Source organism: Prunus avium, chromosome 8 (genome assembly GCF_965620075.1).
Source record: "Prunus avium chromosome 8, drPruAviu1.hap1.1, whole genome shotgun sequence".
Taxonomy (NCBI): Eukaryota; Viridiplantae; Streptophyta; class Magnoliopsida; order Rosales; family Rosaceae; genus Prunus; species Prunus avium.
The window spans coordinates 401,359-418,085 of NC_142291.1; the positions used below are offsets into that span (position 1 = coordinate 401,359).

General features: G+C 36.7%; 2 protein-coding genes across 2 annotated transcripts; one reads left to right on the top strand and one right to left on the bottom strand.

Annotated features, from left to right (window-relative positions):
• Window positions 1-704: 704 nt before the first annotated feature.
• Window positions 705-12,649, top strand: LOC110746015 (dynamin-2A). The gene is made up of 22 exons (XM_088245222.1): window positions 705-1,214; window positions 1,995-2,045; window positions 2,130-2,250; window positions 2,548-2,637; window positions 2,739-2,800; window positions 2,948-3,065; window positions 3,275-3,611; window positions 4,373-4,520; window positions 5,263-5,364; window positions 5,454-5,573; window positions 6,530-6,613; window positions 6,749-6,876; window positions 7,183-7,267; window positions 7,430-7,574; window positions 8,472-8,548; window positions 9,664-9,720; window positions 10,394-10,538; window positions 10,637-10,794; window positions 11,045-11,158; window positions 11,247-11,314; window positions 11,440-11,618; window positions 11,957-12,649. The coding sequence occupies exons 1-22, from the start codon at window positions 1,071-1,073 to the stop codon at window positions 12,199-12,201; spliced, it is 2,778 nt and encodes a 925-aa protein (XP_088101348.1). The 5' UTR covers window positions 705-1,070; the 3' UTR covers window positions 12,202-12,649.
• A 95-nt stretch (window positions 12,650-12,744) lies between these two features.
• On the bottom strand, window positions 12,745-15,301 carry LOC110746019 (putative glycosyltransferase At3g07620). The gene is made up of 4 exons (XM_088245223.1): window positions 14,789-15,301; window positions 14,428-14,669; window positions 13,995-14,346; window positions 12,745-13,826 (listed from the first exon to the last, which is right to left on the bottom strand). Exons 1-4 carry the CDS (start codon window positions 15,146-15,148, stop codon window positions 13,155-13,157), a joined length of 1,626 nt encoding a protein of 541 aa, XP_088101349.1. The 5' UTR covers window positions 15,149-15,301; the 3' UTR covers window positions 12,745-13,154.
• Window positions 15,302-16,727: the final 1,426 nt, after the last annotated feature.

Below are 16,727 nucleotides of genomic sequence, written 5' to 3' on the forward strand. Positions count from 1 at the left end.
ACTTGTTTACTTACTAGGAATGGGTACAAGAAAAAAAAAATTCCTAAGTTCCCTCATGTTTATTGATAATAAAAAAAAATGAGGGTTACACACTTTAATATGTAATCCAATAGTACCCTCAAAATCATGAATTGAATCTACTAGGGAGTTGTTAATCCAATTCCAATTTTTTTATTCCCCTATTTCTAAGTTTCACACCCAGTTCAAAGTAAGTACCAAGTGAAAATAATGACAGTAAACTAAAATTATTAGTGGCACATCACACATTGAAAGACATTCAAAATTCAAATTATCCTTTTTCTTGTTGATACTAAACTGAATTATTATTGGAAGATCACACCCTTATATTTATTCAACATATATTGTCTCTCTTATAAAAAAGTGAAGATCCACACGGTGATTAGTAATTGAGCATTTTTTTAATCTAATCAAACACAATATGCATGATGTGCTACAACATAAATACAAATCACCTTATAATCTGATCACAAAATATGATACAGCTACTAGTCCTACTATCAAAAGAGAAGGCTTAAAATTTGAGGTAAAAAACTTGACCCAAAAAGTTTTTGAGGGAAAAAAAACAACATAGAGAAAATAGTGGAGCAAAATCATTAGAGAGAGAGAGAGAGAGAGAGAGAGAGAGAGAGAGTTTAAAATTGAAATTGAAAGGGAACCGGAACGGAACCCAGCTAAAAACTTAAAACATTTAAGATTCAAAATAAAAGAAAGAGAGAGAGAGAATGGCGAGAAGAGTATGAGATTTCAAAACGCAAGAGAGAGAAAGTGGGAAGAAATAGATAGAGACTCTAGAGAGAGAGAGAGACAGACAGAGCTTCTCCCACATTTCCTCTTTCCTTAAACTTCTTCCGTTTCCTGTCTTCCTTCGCAGTTTCGCTCGATATCTCTGAATCTCTGAATCTCGAATTCTAATTCCTTCTAGCTAGAAGACAGCCAGAGAGAGAGAAACAAAGGGAGATCGTTTTCATTTCCAAATTTTCAATTTCTAGGGTTTCAATCAGATCCATCGCTCTCTCCCTCAGATCTTTGATCCTCAATCCTCTTCTGCGATGGAGGCGATCGAGGAGTTGTTGCAACTATCAGACTCGATGCGCCAAGGCGCGGCTATACTTGCCGACGAAGATGTTGACGAAAACTCAAGCTCCTCCCGCAGGGCTTCCAGTTTCCTTAACGTCGTCGCTCTCGGCAATGTTGTAAGTCAACCAATCTCCTTTTGGATTCGATTCGTTGGAATTTGATCTCTTCGATTCCACTTGCTCTGTTTCCAATCAGCGATCTTTAAATCTACGCTTTGGGTTTGGACCTTAATCGATGTTTCTTATTTGATTTGGGATTTTGTGAATACCCTGTTTGTTTGTGTCGAGAACTGAGGACTAAGGCAAACATAGCTCACAAAAGACAAGATATTGAATCTGAAATCCAAACTCTTAATGAGTTTGATTTGATTTGGGCTAGAAATGAGGAAAATGATCACCAGACACAATAATGGTTTAAACGCCTTGGGCAGTTCTTGGCGATCTGCAATGGTCCACCTTACTGTACCGGCCTGAATTAACTGAAGAAAGTTACATTCAACAGTTTTCACTGCTGCTATCGCTATAGTTTCCTTGTAAATAGGAAATAAAGGATCTATTTTTTGACTTGTTCTCTTGCTGTGCATATAGTGTGCTTTTTTGTGCGTGTCTGGATATGTGCATTTGTTGGTGCATTCTGCGTGTGTGTCTGTCTATATATGTTTTTATCCATGGAATCACTCTTACCTTGTAGCTTCAGGATTTCTAGAGTTCTGTAGCTATCTATTCTCATAATCTATGATGAACAGCTTGAAGATGAATTTATATTTGCAAAACATTAAATATATATGGAATCATTTCTTATGTTTGGGATTACTCTTGTACTTATCCATACTGGCCTCACTGTCTGGAGACCCTGATATGTGCCTTCTTTTTTTTCCTGATGGTTGTTATTGTCAGGGTGCTGGTAAATCAGCTGTTTTGAACAGTTTAATTGGACACCCCGTTTTGGTAAGTAGTACAAGGTTTGTGTTGTTTGTGACCAAATAAAAGCTCTATTTTTATTCTAAGGTTAATTTCCTCTTATCCTTCCAGCCAACTGGTGAAAATGGTGCTACTCGAGCTCCCATTAGCATTGATCTGCAGAGAGATGCTTCTTTGAGCAGCAAATCTATTATATTGCAGATCGACAATAAATCTCAGCAAGTTTCTGCAAGTTAGTAATTGCATTTTTGCTTTCTCTCATTAGTTCAAGTTCTTGGTTCACTGTTGCTTTTGTTCAGATGTCTTTGGTCAACATTAGGAATCCCCTTTGAGAGCTTTATAGTTTTTGAATGGCCTTTAACAAATGCTGGATGTATACCCAGTTGAAGCCAATGTGACTTACAACCCCTCACAAGATAGTGTAGAGAAATACTACGATGTTTTGAATACTTGATTTATTGTAACCTTGCTAAGCTCATTCTTATTGTGTCAATTTTGAAACTCTAATATGATTGATGTTGTTCTGCAGGTGCTTTACGGCATTCTCTGCAAGGTAGGCTGAGTAATGCCACAGGCAAAAGTCGAGATGAAATTAATTTGAAACTACGGACAAGTACAGGTTAGTTCATATTGTTACCTAGCTTCCAGTCTCTTCACTCATTAATTAATGGTAAGTGGTTGATTGAAATTTGATTTCTACTAAAATGATTTTTATTGCAGCCCCACCCCTAAAGTTGATTGATTTACCTGGGCTTGATCAACGAATCATGGATGAGTCTATGGTAAGTGACTGTTTGCAGTTCTAGACTGTTAGTCTTCCAAGGGATATGTGGTAGGATTTATTTGATGTCTCAGTGGCGCTGCTACTCCCTTTACTAAATTTTAACCTGGTAATCTTTAGCAAGAAAGTTTCATTTTTCCTTTTGTAGATTAGCGAATATGCTGAGCACAATGATTCAATTTTGCTCGTTATTATACCTGCATCTCAAGCACCTGAAGTTGCTTCATCTCGAGCCCTCAGAGTTGTCAAAGAATACGATGGAGATGGTAAAAACATTGCTATTTAATTTGGAAGACCTTTTTTCCCTGCTTGAGGGAGTGGGTTGCTGAAATGCTCACTTTATTCTTTGCTCTCTAATTATGTTCACCTTAATGCACCCCTCTAATATCCTTCCTTTTTTTTCCCCATATTTTACTACATTGTTATTGTTTTAGTTGTTTGAGCAACTGAAAAGGCAATCAAATATTGATGACAGGTACCAGAACTGTTGGTGTAATTAGTAAAATAGACCAAGCTTCTTCAGATCAGAAAGCACTAGCTGCAGTCCAGGCTCTTTTGTTAAATCAGGGGCCATCAAGAGCATCAGATATTCCATGGGTTGCTTTAATTGGTCAGTCAGTTTCAATAGCTTCTGCACAGTCTGGAGGTTCTGAGAATTCACTAGAAACTGCGTGGAGGGCTGAAAGTGAAAGTCTGAAGTCCATTTTGACTGGAGCCCCTCAAAGTAAGCTAGGCAGAGTAGCATTAGTGGATGCTCTGGCACAGCAGATTCGGAGTCGTATGAAAGTCCGGCTTCCAAACCTCCTTACTGGGTAATGTTTCCTGGATTCTATTTATCTTTTTTATTATATTGTATGTGTTTTCTTAAGTCATTCATATTGTTGGAAGCACATGTCTTTAGGCTATGCTTAGTGCTGTGTTACAAAATGGTTATTTGGTTTCCAAAACCAGACAATGAGTAAAATGTAGTTGGTTGCCTTCGTATCAGAGCTTGGATCCTAGCCTCCACAAAGAAAAAATCCTAGCTTCCATCAAAAAGAAGAAAAACCTAGCCCCACCCACTCCCCACAGTCTGCCCCCTGTGGAGGTGGGCCTAGTCATGGCCACGTCTTGGAGTTTTTTTTGGCTGCTGTTTGGTTATTTTCTTGTTGGTAGCTTGTATATTCTTTTGGCTTTATTCTGGAGTTTTGGGTCTACTCTTTCTGCAGATCTAGTCCATCCTAGATGCGTTTTTGGTTTCTGGTTTTGGGGGGACTATTTCCTGGAACCTTTACTAATTATGACACAAAATCGTCAAAATATTTAGTTTATATTGTTAATACTAGGATTTTTCATTTCTAAGTGCTGTTCACAGCTCACCTGGCCATTCCAGTTGCATTGGCCTAATAAAATGAGCTTAATCAATACTTAAGATATTTGTAATTGTAAGTATCAGCTTAGGACTTGGAAAGTTTCTGATTGAACAGCAATGTAGTTTAATTTACACCCCCTGCTTCAACTATGGTATTAATTTTTTTTTTTTCCGAAGTTAATTGGCTAGTTTCAATTCAACTTATACTTTTGTATTTTCCAGGTTACAAGGCAAGTCTCAAATAGTTCAGGATGAGTTGGTAAAGCTTGGTGCGTCAATGGTGCAGAGTGCTGAGGGTACCAGATCTCTAGCTTTGGAACTTTGCCGTGAATTCGAGGATAAGTTTCTCCAACACATTACATCTGGTGAGGTGAGTTCTTTTTGTTAAATGGCCATTTTTGTGTTCTAAGTATATTTTGTTGTATATTTCTTTTTATTTCCTTCAAATTATTGGTAAATACAAATACAATATATTGAATAGTTCATATAAGAAAGGTAGAAAAGTGGCAAAAAGATACAATCCCTCTCAAAACCACATCTCTCTTAAAATTGGATGTATGTTTATTTAAAAATGCTGTAAAGCACTAAGCCCTCTTTTTTAATTTTATTTTTTTAATCAAGAAGTTTGTCCGATCATTGTTTGACAATGAGACGACCTTGAAGGTAGGTCTAAAATCTCATTATTTTACTCCTTGCCTTGGGTTTTTAGATGCAGTCCATGTTGTAGTAATAGAAGAGTCGTTCTGAAATATCTAATGTATTAAACTTAGCAATCATTCAATTTATACAATGTCTCACTAGAAGCCTTATTAAGGTTAAGATGTTGTTCCACTGCCATGTTTCTATCAGCTGCTCATCCTATTTTTTTTTCCATTATTATGGATCATAGTTTCCATTAGCTTCAATTTTATCTTAATAATTAAAATGGCCCCTTTGTTGTTACTTTATGTGGTTTCTCAGACTTCTTCACGATATTTGAGAATAATTGGATCTTTTTTGGGTAGTTAGTATATTTTTGTTTCCTATAATGGGATGGAATGTTTCAGGTTTAGGTAATTTTCATGGAGTTCCTTGAATTTTTTGCTCATATGGTTTTATAAATTACTTTGCAGGGTTCTGGATGGAAAATTGTTGCCAGTTTTGAAGGAAACTTTCCAAATAGAATAAAACAACTCCCATTAGACCGACATTTTGATATCAATAATGTGAAGAGGGTATGTTTTGTCTTTGCTTTGTTTCTCTTACACTCTGGTTTAAAAATTCTTTTAACTTCACATGACTTCTTGCTATCATTTTCTATCAGATTGTGTTGGAAGCGGATGGCTATCAGCCATATCTCATATCCCCTGAAAAGGGTTTGAGATCTCTAATAAAAGGTGTTTTAGAGCTTGCAAAAGAGCCATCACGTCTTTGCGTTGATGAGGTAAACCTAGCCATGTCTTGTTCTGCTTTTGCACAAGTCTGAATTTATTGTCTTGCTGTTTTCAAGTGTGCAGAAAGCTATCGTGTAGTCTTCACCTTCGTTTTTTCCTCCTCTTTATTATGTTTGAGTTTAGTGGAGAATAATAATTATAAATAGGATTTTCTCTGGCTGGAAAAATTGAAATCTCTGACTTTGATCTATTTATGAGTCTTAGTGTGTTGTAGGTCTACATTGCCTTGGGTTTCTTCTGATATCAAAATAATAATTGTTGAATAATATAAGTCCCACATCAGAAACTACACTAATTAAAATAAAATATATAATGAATGGTTCCACTACTAATATCATTGAGGCCTTTTGTGATAAAACTCCACACCTACTAGGTTTTGTAGGTGGTTAAGTTGGGGACAATTTTGGTGTTTCTAGTAGTGGGTCATTGACCCATCTCTCTAAAATTTAACATGGTATCAGAGCCAGGTTGATTGATTGGGCCTGAATTGGGCCTTTACCCTTACCCAATATGTAGAGTACACATGTTGGACTTGAATGTTTACACCTACCCCTTATCCTATGTGATAAGTCTCACCTGAGGGGGCGTGTTGAAAAATATAAATCCCACATCGGAAACTAGACTAAATAAAATATAATATTTGATGAACGGTTCCACTACTAATATCATTGAGGCCTTTTGTGATAAAACCCCACACTTACTGGGCTTTGTAGGTGGTTAAGTTGGGGACAATTTCGGTGTTTCTAGTAGTGGGTCATTGACCTCTCTCTGAAATTTAATGATAATGTGGACTAATCTCTTTTGAATTTTATTATTTGATATGAATGAGTGGTCTTGGAGGGCTTTACCTACAATTAAATTCATCCCTTCACTGCTGTGCAATCCTAGCATGGACAATCGTATGAGTAAATATTGACAAGGAAATCTTGGCTGATTGATTAAATAGGTACACCGTGTCCTGGTAGATATAGTTTCTGCTGCTGCAAATGCTACACCTGGTCTTGGAAGATACCCTCCTTTCAAGAGGGAGGTATGATAACTGAAATATTGTCCGGTTCTTTTTCGTTTTTAGCTCTTTGCTTCCTATAATTTTTCACAATGCTTAATCCAATGAATATATTCTGTATGGGTTAACTTTTTTTTTTTTCCTTCAATTTATTTCAAGGTTGTGGCCATTGCAAGTGCTGCGTTGGATGCATTTAAAAATGAAGCTAAGAAAATGGTGGTTGCACTGGTAGATATGGAGCGTGCTTTTGTGCCTCCCCAACACTTCATTCGCTTGGTGCAAAGGAGGTAGTTTCTATTTTTTTGTTTGATCATGCATAATCTCCATTAAGGTTCCAGGCACAAACTGTTTAAGCTTCTATACATATTGGACATCATGCAGTATTGCTGAAATCAATTCCTTTTGCATGTTGAGATGGAAGGAGCTTAATTAGCTACTCTATTGTCATATAACTTAAGTGTGTGTGCACACACATGTTCTTGCACACATCGTGTCCACATGGGCTTTTTTATTAAATGTTTTGTTTTTGAGTCGGTATTCTGATGTATATATGCAGCTTGTTATACGATCTATTGATTCTTGGTCTATTACAGGATGGAGAGGCAGCGAAGAGAGGAGGAAGTGAAAAATCGATCCTCAAAGAAAGGACAAGAGGCAGAGCAAGCAATAATGAACCGGGTAAGGGACTGACTCTTTGTAGTTATGTAAACTGCAATTAATGAAATTGAATATACTGTTAAGTGGGCAAATGAATTTGTTTTACATATAAAGTGCTGATTTTATCGTCTCTTAATTATTTAAGGTGCTTGTTCATGATTGTTCTTTGTCTTCTTTTTTTAGGCAACTAGTCCTCAAACAGGGGGTGAGCAAGCTGGTGGAAGCTTGAAATCTTTGAAGGATAAGGATAAATCTGGTAAGGACAGCAAAGAAGTACAGGAGGCTTCTGGTTTGAAGACTGCAGGTCCGGAAGGAGAAATAACAGCAGGTTTGTATGCAACTTTTTGCACATTATGACCGCTAGGAACAGGGATAGATCATACATCTGATATACTGAACTTCTTGTTTTGTGAAACTGATGCTTCTTGTATTAATATGTTTGAGAAACAGTAAGCCCTGCTGGTGACTGTTTTTCTGAAGAAAAAAATTGAATTTTCCTGACTGAAAGCGCTTTTAGTGGTATTTTATAAAGATATATCTCATTTTTATTTTGCTAAATACATACTTATTATAGGAGGTTGCGTGAAACATTTTTTTAAAGCTTAGAATTACCTGCGACAAGGTTCTCTGGAGTCAATTGTCTGTTTTTATGCATGTCGGAAGTGCATTGTTCTCAAATTAGCATCCTTGAACATTATTTGGCAGTTAGCAGATCATTCCTTCACATTTTTTAAAATGCCTGTGTAAATTTTTGCATCAATGTCAAAACATACATACCAGTCACAGAAACTGATCACTTTGGTCAGGAAATGTGGAAACAAACATGCCGGGTCTTGTATGCTCTAGTTCAACCTCCCTTCCCCAATTCGTAACTAATGAAAATGATGATAGTAACTGTGGGAACTTTGAGCGATTGAAAGCACCTGTACTTCAAAAAAACTGTGTCATTAATCAGGGAAATGTGGAAATGTATTATCTTGGGGATATATTGGTCTATTGTTTCTTCATTATATGTTATGATGTGAATTCTTGAAAGCACCTGTACTAAGCTAGAGTCTTATTGTAGCTGACTGCACTTTTCTATTAAAATAGTAAATGGCCAACTTTAAATTCAAAATCCATCTTGTGTTGGTTTTCTATGGGCAAGGGGGATTTACTTAACCATTTAGATCTCTAAAGTTTTATAATTTGCACGTATTAATTTTAAAGTTTCAAATATTTGCAGGTTTCTTGTATAAAAAAAGTGCCAAGACTAGTGGGTGGAGCAAGCGATGGTTTGTTTTGAATGAAAAGACTGGAAAGGTTTGTAAAATTACACACCAAGTCTATGATAAATCCAAGCTTATATAATTGCAATGGATTATGGTCTCTAGATATCAGATGGGTGTGTTTATATGATGCATCAAAACTCAACATATGTTGGATAAATTTGTATGGTGTTTATATGAATGATTTTTAAAGACATGGATCATTTGAGTTTATTTAAAGTAGTATTTTTTTGTGTGGGTTTATATGAGTTTGGTACATTGTCAAGTAAATGGAGTTCGTAATAGAAGGCCAATGAGGAATCAGCTTTGTTTGTTAATCACCAAACCAGTCTGCATCCATTTCAAATAAATATAGAACATAATCCATATAAGTACTAAGGAGATAGAAGGGCCTTTCTTTGTCCATACAAAAAGCCACCTTACGAGTTATGTCTCATCTCAGTCCAGAAAAGAAAAAGAGTTGTCCTTTGTTGGAGAGTCTTGATCTCAATCAGAAGTTGTTCTATGCCTGCAAAACTTCTGGTCTCTTTCAAGCCGTCAGTACCAAAATATCTCTTTATCACTAACTTTCTATGCCATCCAGTATGTTGCCAATTGAAGTGATGGCACCCAACCAACCATCAGGCAGAGACACATATAACGTTAAAACTCCAAAAATGCATAAGAAATTGAGCCATACATTTCCTATTATCTTTCACATTCTACAACCATTAACAAGAAACCTGCCTCCTTTGGGGAACAAAGAATGAAAACACATCAAGGCTTGGTGGCTAAAATAACCACTTTCTTTATCTGGCTACTCTTTTGCTTACGTTTTTCTACCTAAAATTCCACTATTTGTCTTTTGATTATTATCAGAGAGGAAAGCCTTCATGTATAGTTTTATGTATGTTCCAATCCCTTTTGTTTGAGCCCTTATAAGATAGTGTCTTACTGCCAGACAAGAAGTCTTATAAAGGATGGAGTAGCACGTGCTAGCTCGCAGATTATATACATGTCCCAAGATGTCGGAATTTAGTCATTTGTTTGCTTTCTCTTTATTTTACTTCAGAATATTGGATTGTAAATGTGTTACTGTTGTTATTGCTACTCCTCTCACTCTTGCAAATTGATATCTGGATATAATTTGACCCTTTCTTTATTTCACAGCTTGGCTACACCAAAAAGCAAGAGGAGAGACACTTTCGTGGTGTCATCACTTTGGAGGTATGAGAACCCCTCCAATGCCTCACCTCTTCAAATTTAAGATTATTAGTTATCTTAATCAACCAATTGTAATCCTTTTGTAGCATTTTACATTGTATTGCCATCAGTTGTGGTTGCCTAGGAGTTATCTGGAAGTAATATTTAGTTTCCCAATGAATAGAAGTAGGATATGCTTCGATGCTGAGTTCTTTTCTTTTGAATGTTTTTTCCCTGAGGTTCCAAGAAACATTTCACTTGATTTCTTGACTTGGTGGGCTTGATTGATTATGAATTTTGGGTCGAAGGTGCTAACTGTGCCTACTGGTTTAACTAGGCTTGACAGTGGTATATGCATGCTGTTTGATCTTTATGGAATCAAGTTAATCCCCTGATAGCATAATAGATATTTGTAATTGTGAAGTTGTTTACACAGAACTAAATTCATGTTGGTGTCAAAAATATGACCAGCATTTCAGATAGTAATGAAAATTTTGTTCTCTCTTTAGTCTTCTCATCCTGTGATCGAGAATGATGCGACGACCTATTTGTTTAGTCATCTTGGTGCATGCACAAAAGCCTTATATTGAACATGTAAACTCAACATGTATATTGTTAAGAGCGGTCAGGGCTTCCACCTTCATTATGAAGCTGAATGCCAGTGGTAATAGTGACCAAACTCATTATTATTCTGCAGGAATGTAATATTGAAGAGGCTTCTGATGAGGAAGAACCACCTCCACCAAAGAGTTCGAAGGACAAGAAGGGAAATGCGTCAGAAAAAGCACCCAGTCTTGTGTTTAAAATTACTAGCAAAGTTCCATATAAGACAGTTCTGAAAGGTATATCCTTTTGTTTGGTTGTTGAAGTTGTCTGGCAGCAGATTCGGCCTGTCTGAAATGTAAGTTCATTATCAACTTGATTTCCATTTTTCTTGCAGCACACAGCGCCGTTGTGTTGAAGGCGGAGACTGTGGCAGACAAGATTGAGTGGATAAATAAGATTGGAAAGGTTATTCAACCTTCTAAAGGACCACTGAGGGGTGCATCAACTGAAGGTGGTCCTACCATGCGACAAAGTCTTTCTGACGGTTCTCTTGTGAGTTACCGACTTCTGTCACTCTTACAATTATGATAAAATGAATGGATGACTGTATGTGAATGTCATTGTGGAATTCTGTTTTTCTGTGATTCATTACTTTGGTACCTTCACTATCGCTATCTGTTTCTTTGTAGTTGTAATTCCCTGTGTCAATGGTCTACTATAATATTGTGAACCTGTAGCCTTAATTTTATTTGTTTATTTTTTATATCCAAAGTTCTGACTTCTCATGTCGATCTCTTTTTAGGATACCATGACTCGAAGACCTGCTGACCCTGAAGAAGAACTTCGGTGGATGTCTCAAGAAGTTCGTGGATATGTTGAAGCTGTTTTGAATAGTTTGGCTGCAAATGTCCCCAAGGTAAGCTTGGAACATCATCTTTGTATTTTTTTTCCTTGTGATTGGACATTTGGAAGGTACCTTAATACATTTGTGATTGGTTGAGCAGGCAGTTGTTCTTTGCCAAGTTGAAAAAGCCAAGGAAGACATGCTAAATCAACTATATAGTTCTGTCAGGTTAATTTGATATTTTCTTTCCTGCGTTTTATCTACCTTTTAGCTTGGACTTGCTAAATAGGCCGCCTTTCATATGTTATATGTTGTTGATTGATAGTTGTGATAAATTAGTAATATATGTGCAGTGCACAAAACACAGTGAAGATTGAAGAGCTGCTTCAAGAGGATCAGAATGTAAAGCATTGGAGGGAGCGCTACCAGAAACAGTCCACACTACTTTCCAAACTAACACGCCAACTTAGTATTCATGACAACCGAGCGGCTGCTGCCTCCAGCTGGTCCAATGGTGGTGGTGGTGCACCAGGTATGTAGTTAAGAGCTGTTCTCAAATTATTTTGCTTTGCTTATAAATTTATATGATATCCTGGAGTGAATGAATAAATAAATAATAGAAAGTGCTTATCATTTATAACATAGCTTTCCTATCTTTCTTTTGGAATTTGTAGATTCATTTTCTTTTACTTGTCACCTGGACAGACCTCAAATGTTTTTAGTCCCCTGAATTTATATGTAAATGCTTCTTTCTTTTTCTAAGAGATTTTTAGATTCTTTGAAACCCTTAATTCTGATCAAGACTCTACCTTTTCGCTTTTGAATTTTATTTGCTTAGTAATTTATGGACATTGTATGTTAAATTTGCAGAAAGCAGCCCAAGATCAAGTGGTGCATCAGGTGATGACTGGAGATCTGCCTTTGATGCTGCTGCCAATGGTCCAGTTGACCGTAATTCATCTATATCTAGGTCTTCATCCAATGGCCATAGTCGACATTATAGTGATCCAGCACAAAATGGTGATGTGAACTCGGGTTCAAACTCTGGTAGCCGTCGCACTCCTAATCGGTTGCCACCTCCACCACCAGGTTCTTCAGGCAGCAGATACTTTTAGATGCGCGTCTAGATTGATTAATTGATGATTTATATTTTCCTTGCATTCTTGGTGGGTGAGGCTGCTCCGCCCTACTACATGATTTTTCTAGTAGAGAATCCTTAGACGAGGAGAGAGGGTGTGTGTACATAGAAGATTACATTCCTATCAGGTTCTTACGGCTTGCCCCAGTGTCACAAGGATGGATTCAAGGCATACTTGAAACACTATCATATATTCCTCTATTCAATTTTTCTTTCCGCGCGTAGAATTTTACCTTTCTTTTCATTACCTTTCCTTTTTTATTTTCCTCCACCCATTTTTGGATACTATAGCAGTATTTGCCTGTCATGATTTTGATTTGATATGTACGTTCAAGCTTTGATGGCTTTGTAACATCTGGATTCTCCTCCGTAGAGGGATGGATATATTATATCTCTCTCAATGTCATATATTTTGTTTTCCAGTATTGAACCAACCCTTTTCAGTTTTTAGTTGCGGCAGATGGTTACTTGTGCTACAATCTGCAATATTCAAATTTATGATATTTCTTGTAATGAATTTTTCATTTCTCAAAGATTAGAAGAGGCTGATAGAACTGTTAAGTCTTTGATTTCGGTTTTTGTGTTGCAATCCTAAGTAAATTGTGGAAGGCATAAAAAGGCCAATATGATATTAGAAGCTTGATTTTTATCCGCATTATGTAGGCGAATGCAACAATAAATAAATTACCAAAGCGTTAGGTTGTTGGTGTCATCAATTAGATTTGAATTGATTGATTATTTTTTGGGTGTTTTTTGTTCCTGGTCGGAATGGGTATTCTTCTAAGAATGATGATTATTAAAAACAAAAAATTGAAAGAAAATAAGGATAACAAACTAAGGTAGCTCTGTAATTATATCTTCTGAGAAATGTCTCTTAAGGTAGCCTTTGCCCCATTGGGAGAAATAAAAGAAGTCCCATCTGAAAAGCTTCTATTCAACTTGATCCTCAATCCGGATGTTCAACCTCCTGAGCCAGATAGAGTGTACAATCATATTGAAAACATCAAATCTCTTTTTGGGTCCGTTTACCACAAAATGCCTTTGAACCTGTTTCACTCTCCTGTGCATTCTCAAATACTGACTCTGAGATATTCCCATTAGAATTGTTTTGATGTTTGGTATATCCTTCACTTGTATTTGGACAGAAAATGACTTCCAATCAAGAACATCACTGAATGGTGGAACATAGCTATCAGATATCAACACAGGAATGCATTCAGCATATATGGCTTCCACAACTCTAGGGCTTGCCACTTCATAACCGCTAGGGCATAAGCAAAACCTGCTCTTCTTCAACATCGATTCGTAGGACACTCCATGGGGAAGTTGGTTGTAAACTTGCACATCTAGGTCTTTCTCTTTCCATTCATTTAGAAGCAAGTACCTTATGTGGCCATGTAGCCGGCCTGCGAAGAAGGCAAGAATCGACCTGCGAGATGGGGAGAGCCCACCAACAAGTCCATTGGTTTCCCCGGTTCGGAGATGGATTTCTGGAAATGAGGCATCTTTAGAAGGATTGAATCCTTCAGAAGTGTTGGCGTTGCATAACACTCTTATGGACTTGTGGTACAAATGAGGAACATAAGAAGATGTGCGCGGCCCCTGTAGACAGACAAATTCAGTTCACAACATAAATTTGGTACCACTATTGTAAGCCTCATGCAACCGAGTCACCATGTAAATATAATGGACTACATTGTATAAACAGAGAAAACAAAAAATGAAAAGGAGAGGCAAAGTTTAGGGGAAGAAGGTGATACGATTTCTTACCCAATCATGGCAAGAAAGCATAAAGTGATCAGCGCCAAGGCTTCTATTCCAGAAGGGATGCTTATCGGAAATGACATTGACATAGTCGATGACAGCCCGTCCAATGGAGTCTGTGTTATGGGAGTCGGCCGCATAGAGGTACTGAACCAACATCACCACACTAAATGGGAGAAAATAAACTAGGGCCTCATCAGGGTCTCTGGTTTTGTAAATGTTATTGTCCATTTCCATTTCATGAATAAACCTCCCTTCTGTAGAATATATGCTCTTGCAAGGACCATTGTGAAATATTGGCGGGTCTCCTTCTTCATATACATATATCTTGAAAAGCCTCTCCATCTCCAAATAACTCCTGCAGTTCAATCAATTTAATTTTTCTCTGATTTATAAAGAATCATTATCCAAGTCGTAAAAACTATTTGTACTAAAATACCTGTGAAAAGCATTTGCATTCCTGTATATTGGTCCTTTAGGAACATAGTCGGGATCTTCATGGGTAGAGGTTAGATTTCGAACTCTAGCAGCTTCTCTTATGGAAGCCCGAACTCCAGCCAAATTTGCTTCAATTTTCTCTAACCTGCTATATCTCTTTATAGTTACTGCTGATGCAGAAGTCACATTAACTTCATCAGCTCCTAGGCCTTGATCATTCCATACCATCTCTTGTTTTTCTCCCTGTGGTTATGCAACACCAATAGAACAATGAGCTACTTTGTCAACTTGAAGAAACACATTAATGATACATATTGTTAAAATGTTCATGCATAAAAAAAAAAATTCAAAATCTTAATTACAATTTGATGAGGGAGAAGATGTGTTGTTGTTTCATTTGGTTTCGAAAATGATGAAGAATTAATATGATGAGCTTCTGCAGCTTCAAGCACTTGCGAAGGTCTTGATCTTGTAGAGACAGCTAGGGATGAAGAATAGTCAGTCTCCAATATGTTGTTGCCAAATCTCCATGTCCATGAAGATGAACCCGAAGTGCAAACAAGCACTGATATCACAAAAAAGGGTACTACAAACACTAAAATTAAAACTGAATAATATGAGGAAGATGACCACAATGCTGAAAACAAAGAATATGGCTTATTCAGAGGCTTCATCTCTCTCTCTCTCTCTCTCTCTCTCTCTCTCTCTCTCTCTATGGTCATCCACAAATCACAATTTTACACTATATGTGCATGCAATACTAGAGTACTGAATGAGCTTATTGTGCTATTGATGGATTCATTACTTAAACTGCTGGTTATTCCTTGCTGCTCATAAAAGTCATTCTTTGAGAGAGGGTTGTGTGGCAAAGCTTTTTGGTGTCTCTATATATATGTGTGTGTGTTTCTGGCCATGTGATGCTTCCTTGCTACTTGATCCAAGTTTGGCTCTCTTTCCGAAAGCTACACAACTTTCATATATATATTTGCATTATTTTTCCTGTCATTCATTTTTTTCTTTCCAATTACTGCTACTCGCAATCACTGATGCAGGGATCCTAACCTAACCAACAAATTAGAAATCAGAAATAAAAGAATTTAAGGGCTTAATAAATTTGTAAAAATGTTCTTTCCAAAAACAGAAAGAAAAAAAAAAATAGTATGGGGGATTATAATATTATGATACAGAACGTGTTTATTATGCTTGCAGATAACAAGGCTCTCTAACTTCCAAGTATCAATTCCCAGTAATCAATCTGGTAAACTATTTAAACTAATGCAGTGCACAACTAATAAAATATCTCAATCCTGACTCAGGTATCAGACAGTGGTAGTTTAACCCAATGAGATAGCTGTTAGCATTTTATAATGAATATGAGTGTATTGTATTATAATAGTGGCAGGGTGTAAGGGTACAAAAAAGAACAGTCTCAAGTACAATAGAAACTTAAGAGCCCTTTCTTTGATACGAAATAATATTTGATATGCACCTAAATTCAAAAATGGAACCTACTTCATCACCAAGTCATCTTGGGATGCCCTCAAAGTCCGACTTTCTGTCTGACACCGTCACCGTCACCGTCACGTACACTGACTTTGATTTTGCAAACATTTTAGAGAATCCAAAAAATGTAATATCCTACCAGGCTCTCCAACGAAAGTTGATTTTTTTCCTTTCACTTCATCTTAATAATTATTTATATTTTCTACAAGGGCACAGCCGTTAGTTTGGCAAGGAGGAAAATTTCCACTACACATTCTGGTCGGGAAGAGGTTTTGAGGTGATGATTTGAATTTAGAGTGTCTGATTTTACTCTCTCGCCTCATGCTCATTCTTTTACCAAATTAGACCATATCTTGTGATTTGCACAATTTGGGATTTTGAGGTTTTCTATAGTTCAATTTGAGTATTTGAAAAATCCATTCTTGAACTTGTAACTTTTTTTTCGACCAAAAAAAAAAATTGAACTTTTTTCTTGAGCACTTAGAGAGAAAGGATAGTTTCCTATAAAATTAGCATTGTATTAGGAAGGGAAATTACCATTATTTATTGCAGATATCATTTGATTCACTTCAAGTAGTTGAAATTCATAGAAAGAAAATTGGTAATTAGTTCATAAAGTTACTTTGGGATTACTAAGCCTTTGGGCCTCCATATTTGGGATGCTCCCCCAGCTGCTCTCAACAAGTTAATTTTCAATAATTTGTGTAGGGTTTCTACACCCAGGTTTGTTGTTAGTATTTGTGTTGAGCTTTAGCCCTCCTCTCTACCAAAGAAGAAAAAAAAAAAAAAGTTTACTAA

What these genes read in the sequence shown, in the direction of transcription:
- LOC110746015 (XM_088245222.1), top strand. Translation starts at nt 1,071, where the DNA reads ATGGAGGCGATCGAGGAGTTGTTGCAACTATCAGACTCGATGCGCCAA. An exon ending in GAAACTACGGACAAGTACAG is followed by an intron (nt 2,638 to 2,738) that starts GTTAGTTCATAT and finishes TTTTTATTGCAG; the next exon opens with CCCCACCCCTAAAGTTGATT. An exon ending in GGAAGGAGAAATAACAGCAG is followed by an intron (nt 7,575 to 8,471) that starts GTTTGTATGCAA and finishes AAATATTTGCAG; the next exon opens with GTTTCTTGTATAAAAAAAGT.
- LOC110746019 (XM_088245223.1), bottom strand. Translation starts at nt 15,148, where the DNA reads ATGACCATAGAGAGAGAGAGAGAGAGAGAGAGAGAGAGAGAGAGAGAG. An exon ending in ATCTTCTCCCTCATCAAATT is followed by an intron (nt 14,670 to 14,788) that starts GTAATTAAGATT and finishes GCATAACCACAG; the next exon opens with GGAGAAAAACAAGAGATGGT. An exon ending in TGCTTTCTTGCCATGATTGG is followed by an intron (nt 13,827 to 13,994) that starts GTAAGAAATCGT and finishes GTCTGTCTACAG; the next exon opens with GGGCCGCGCACATCTTCTTA.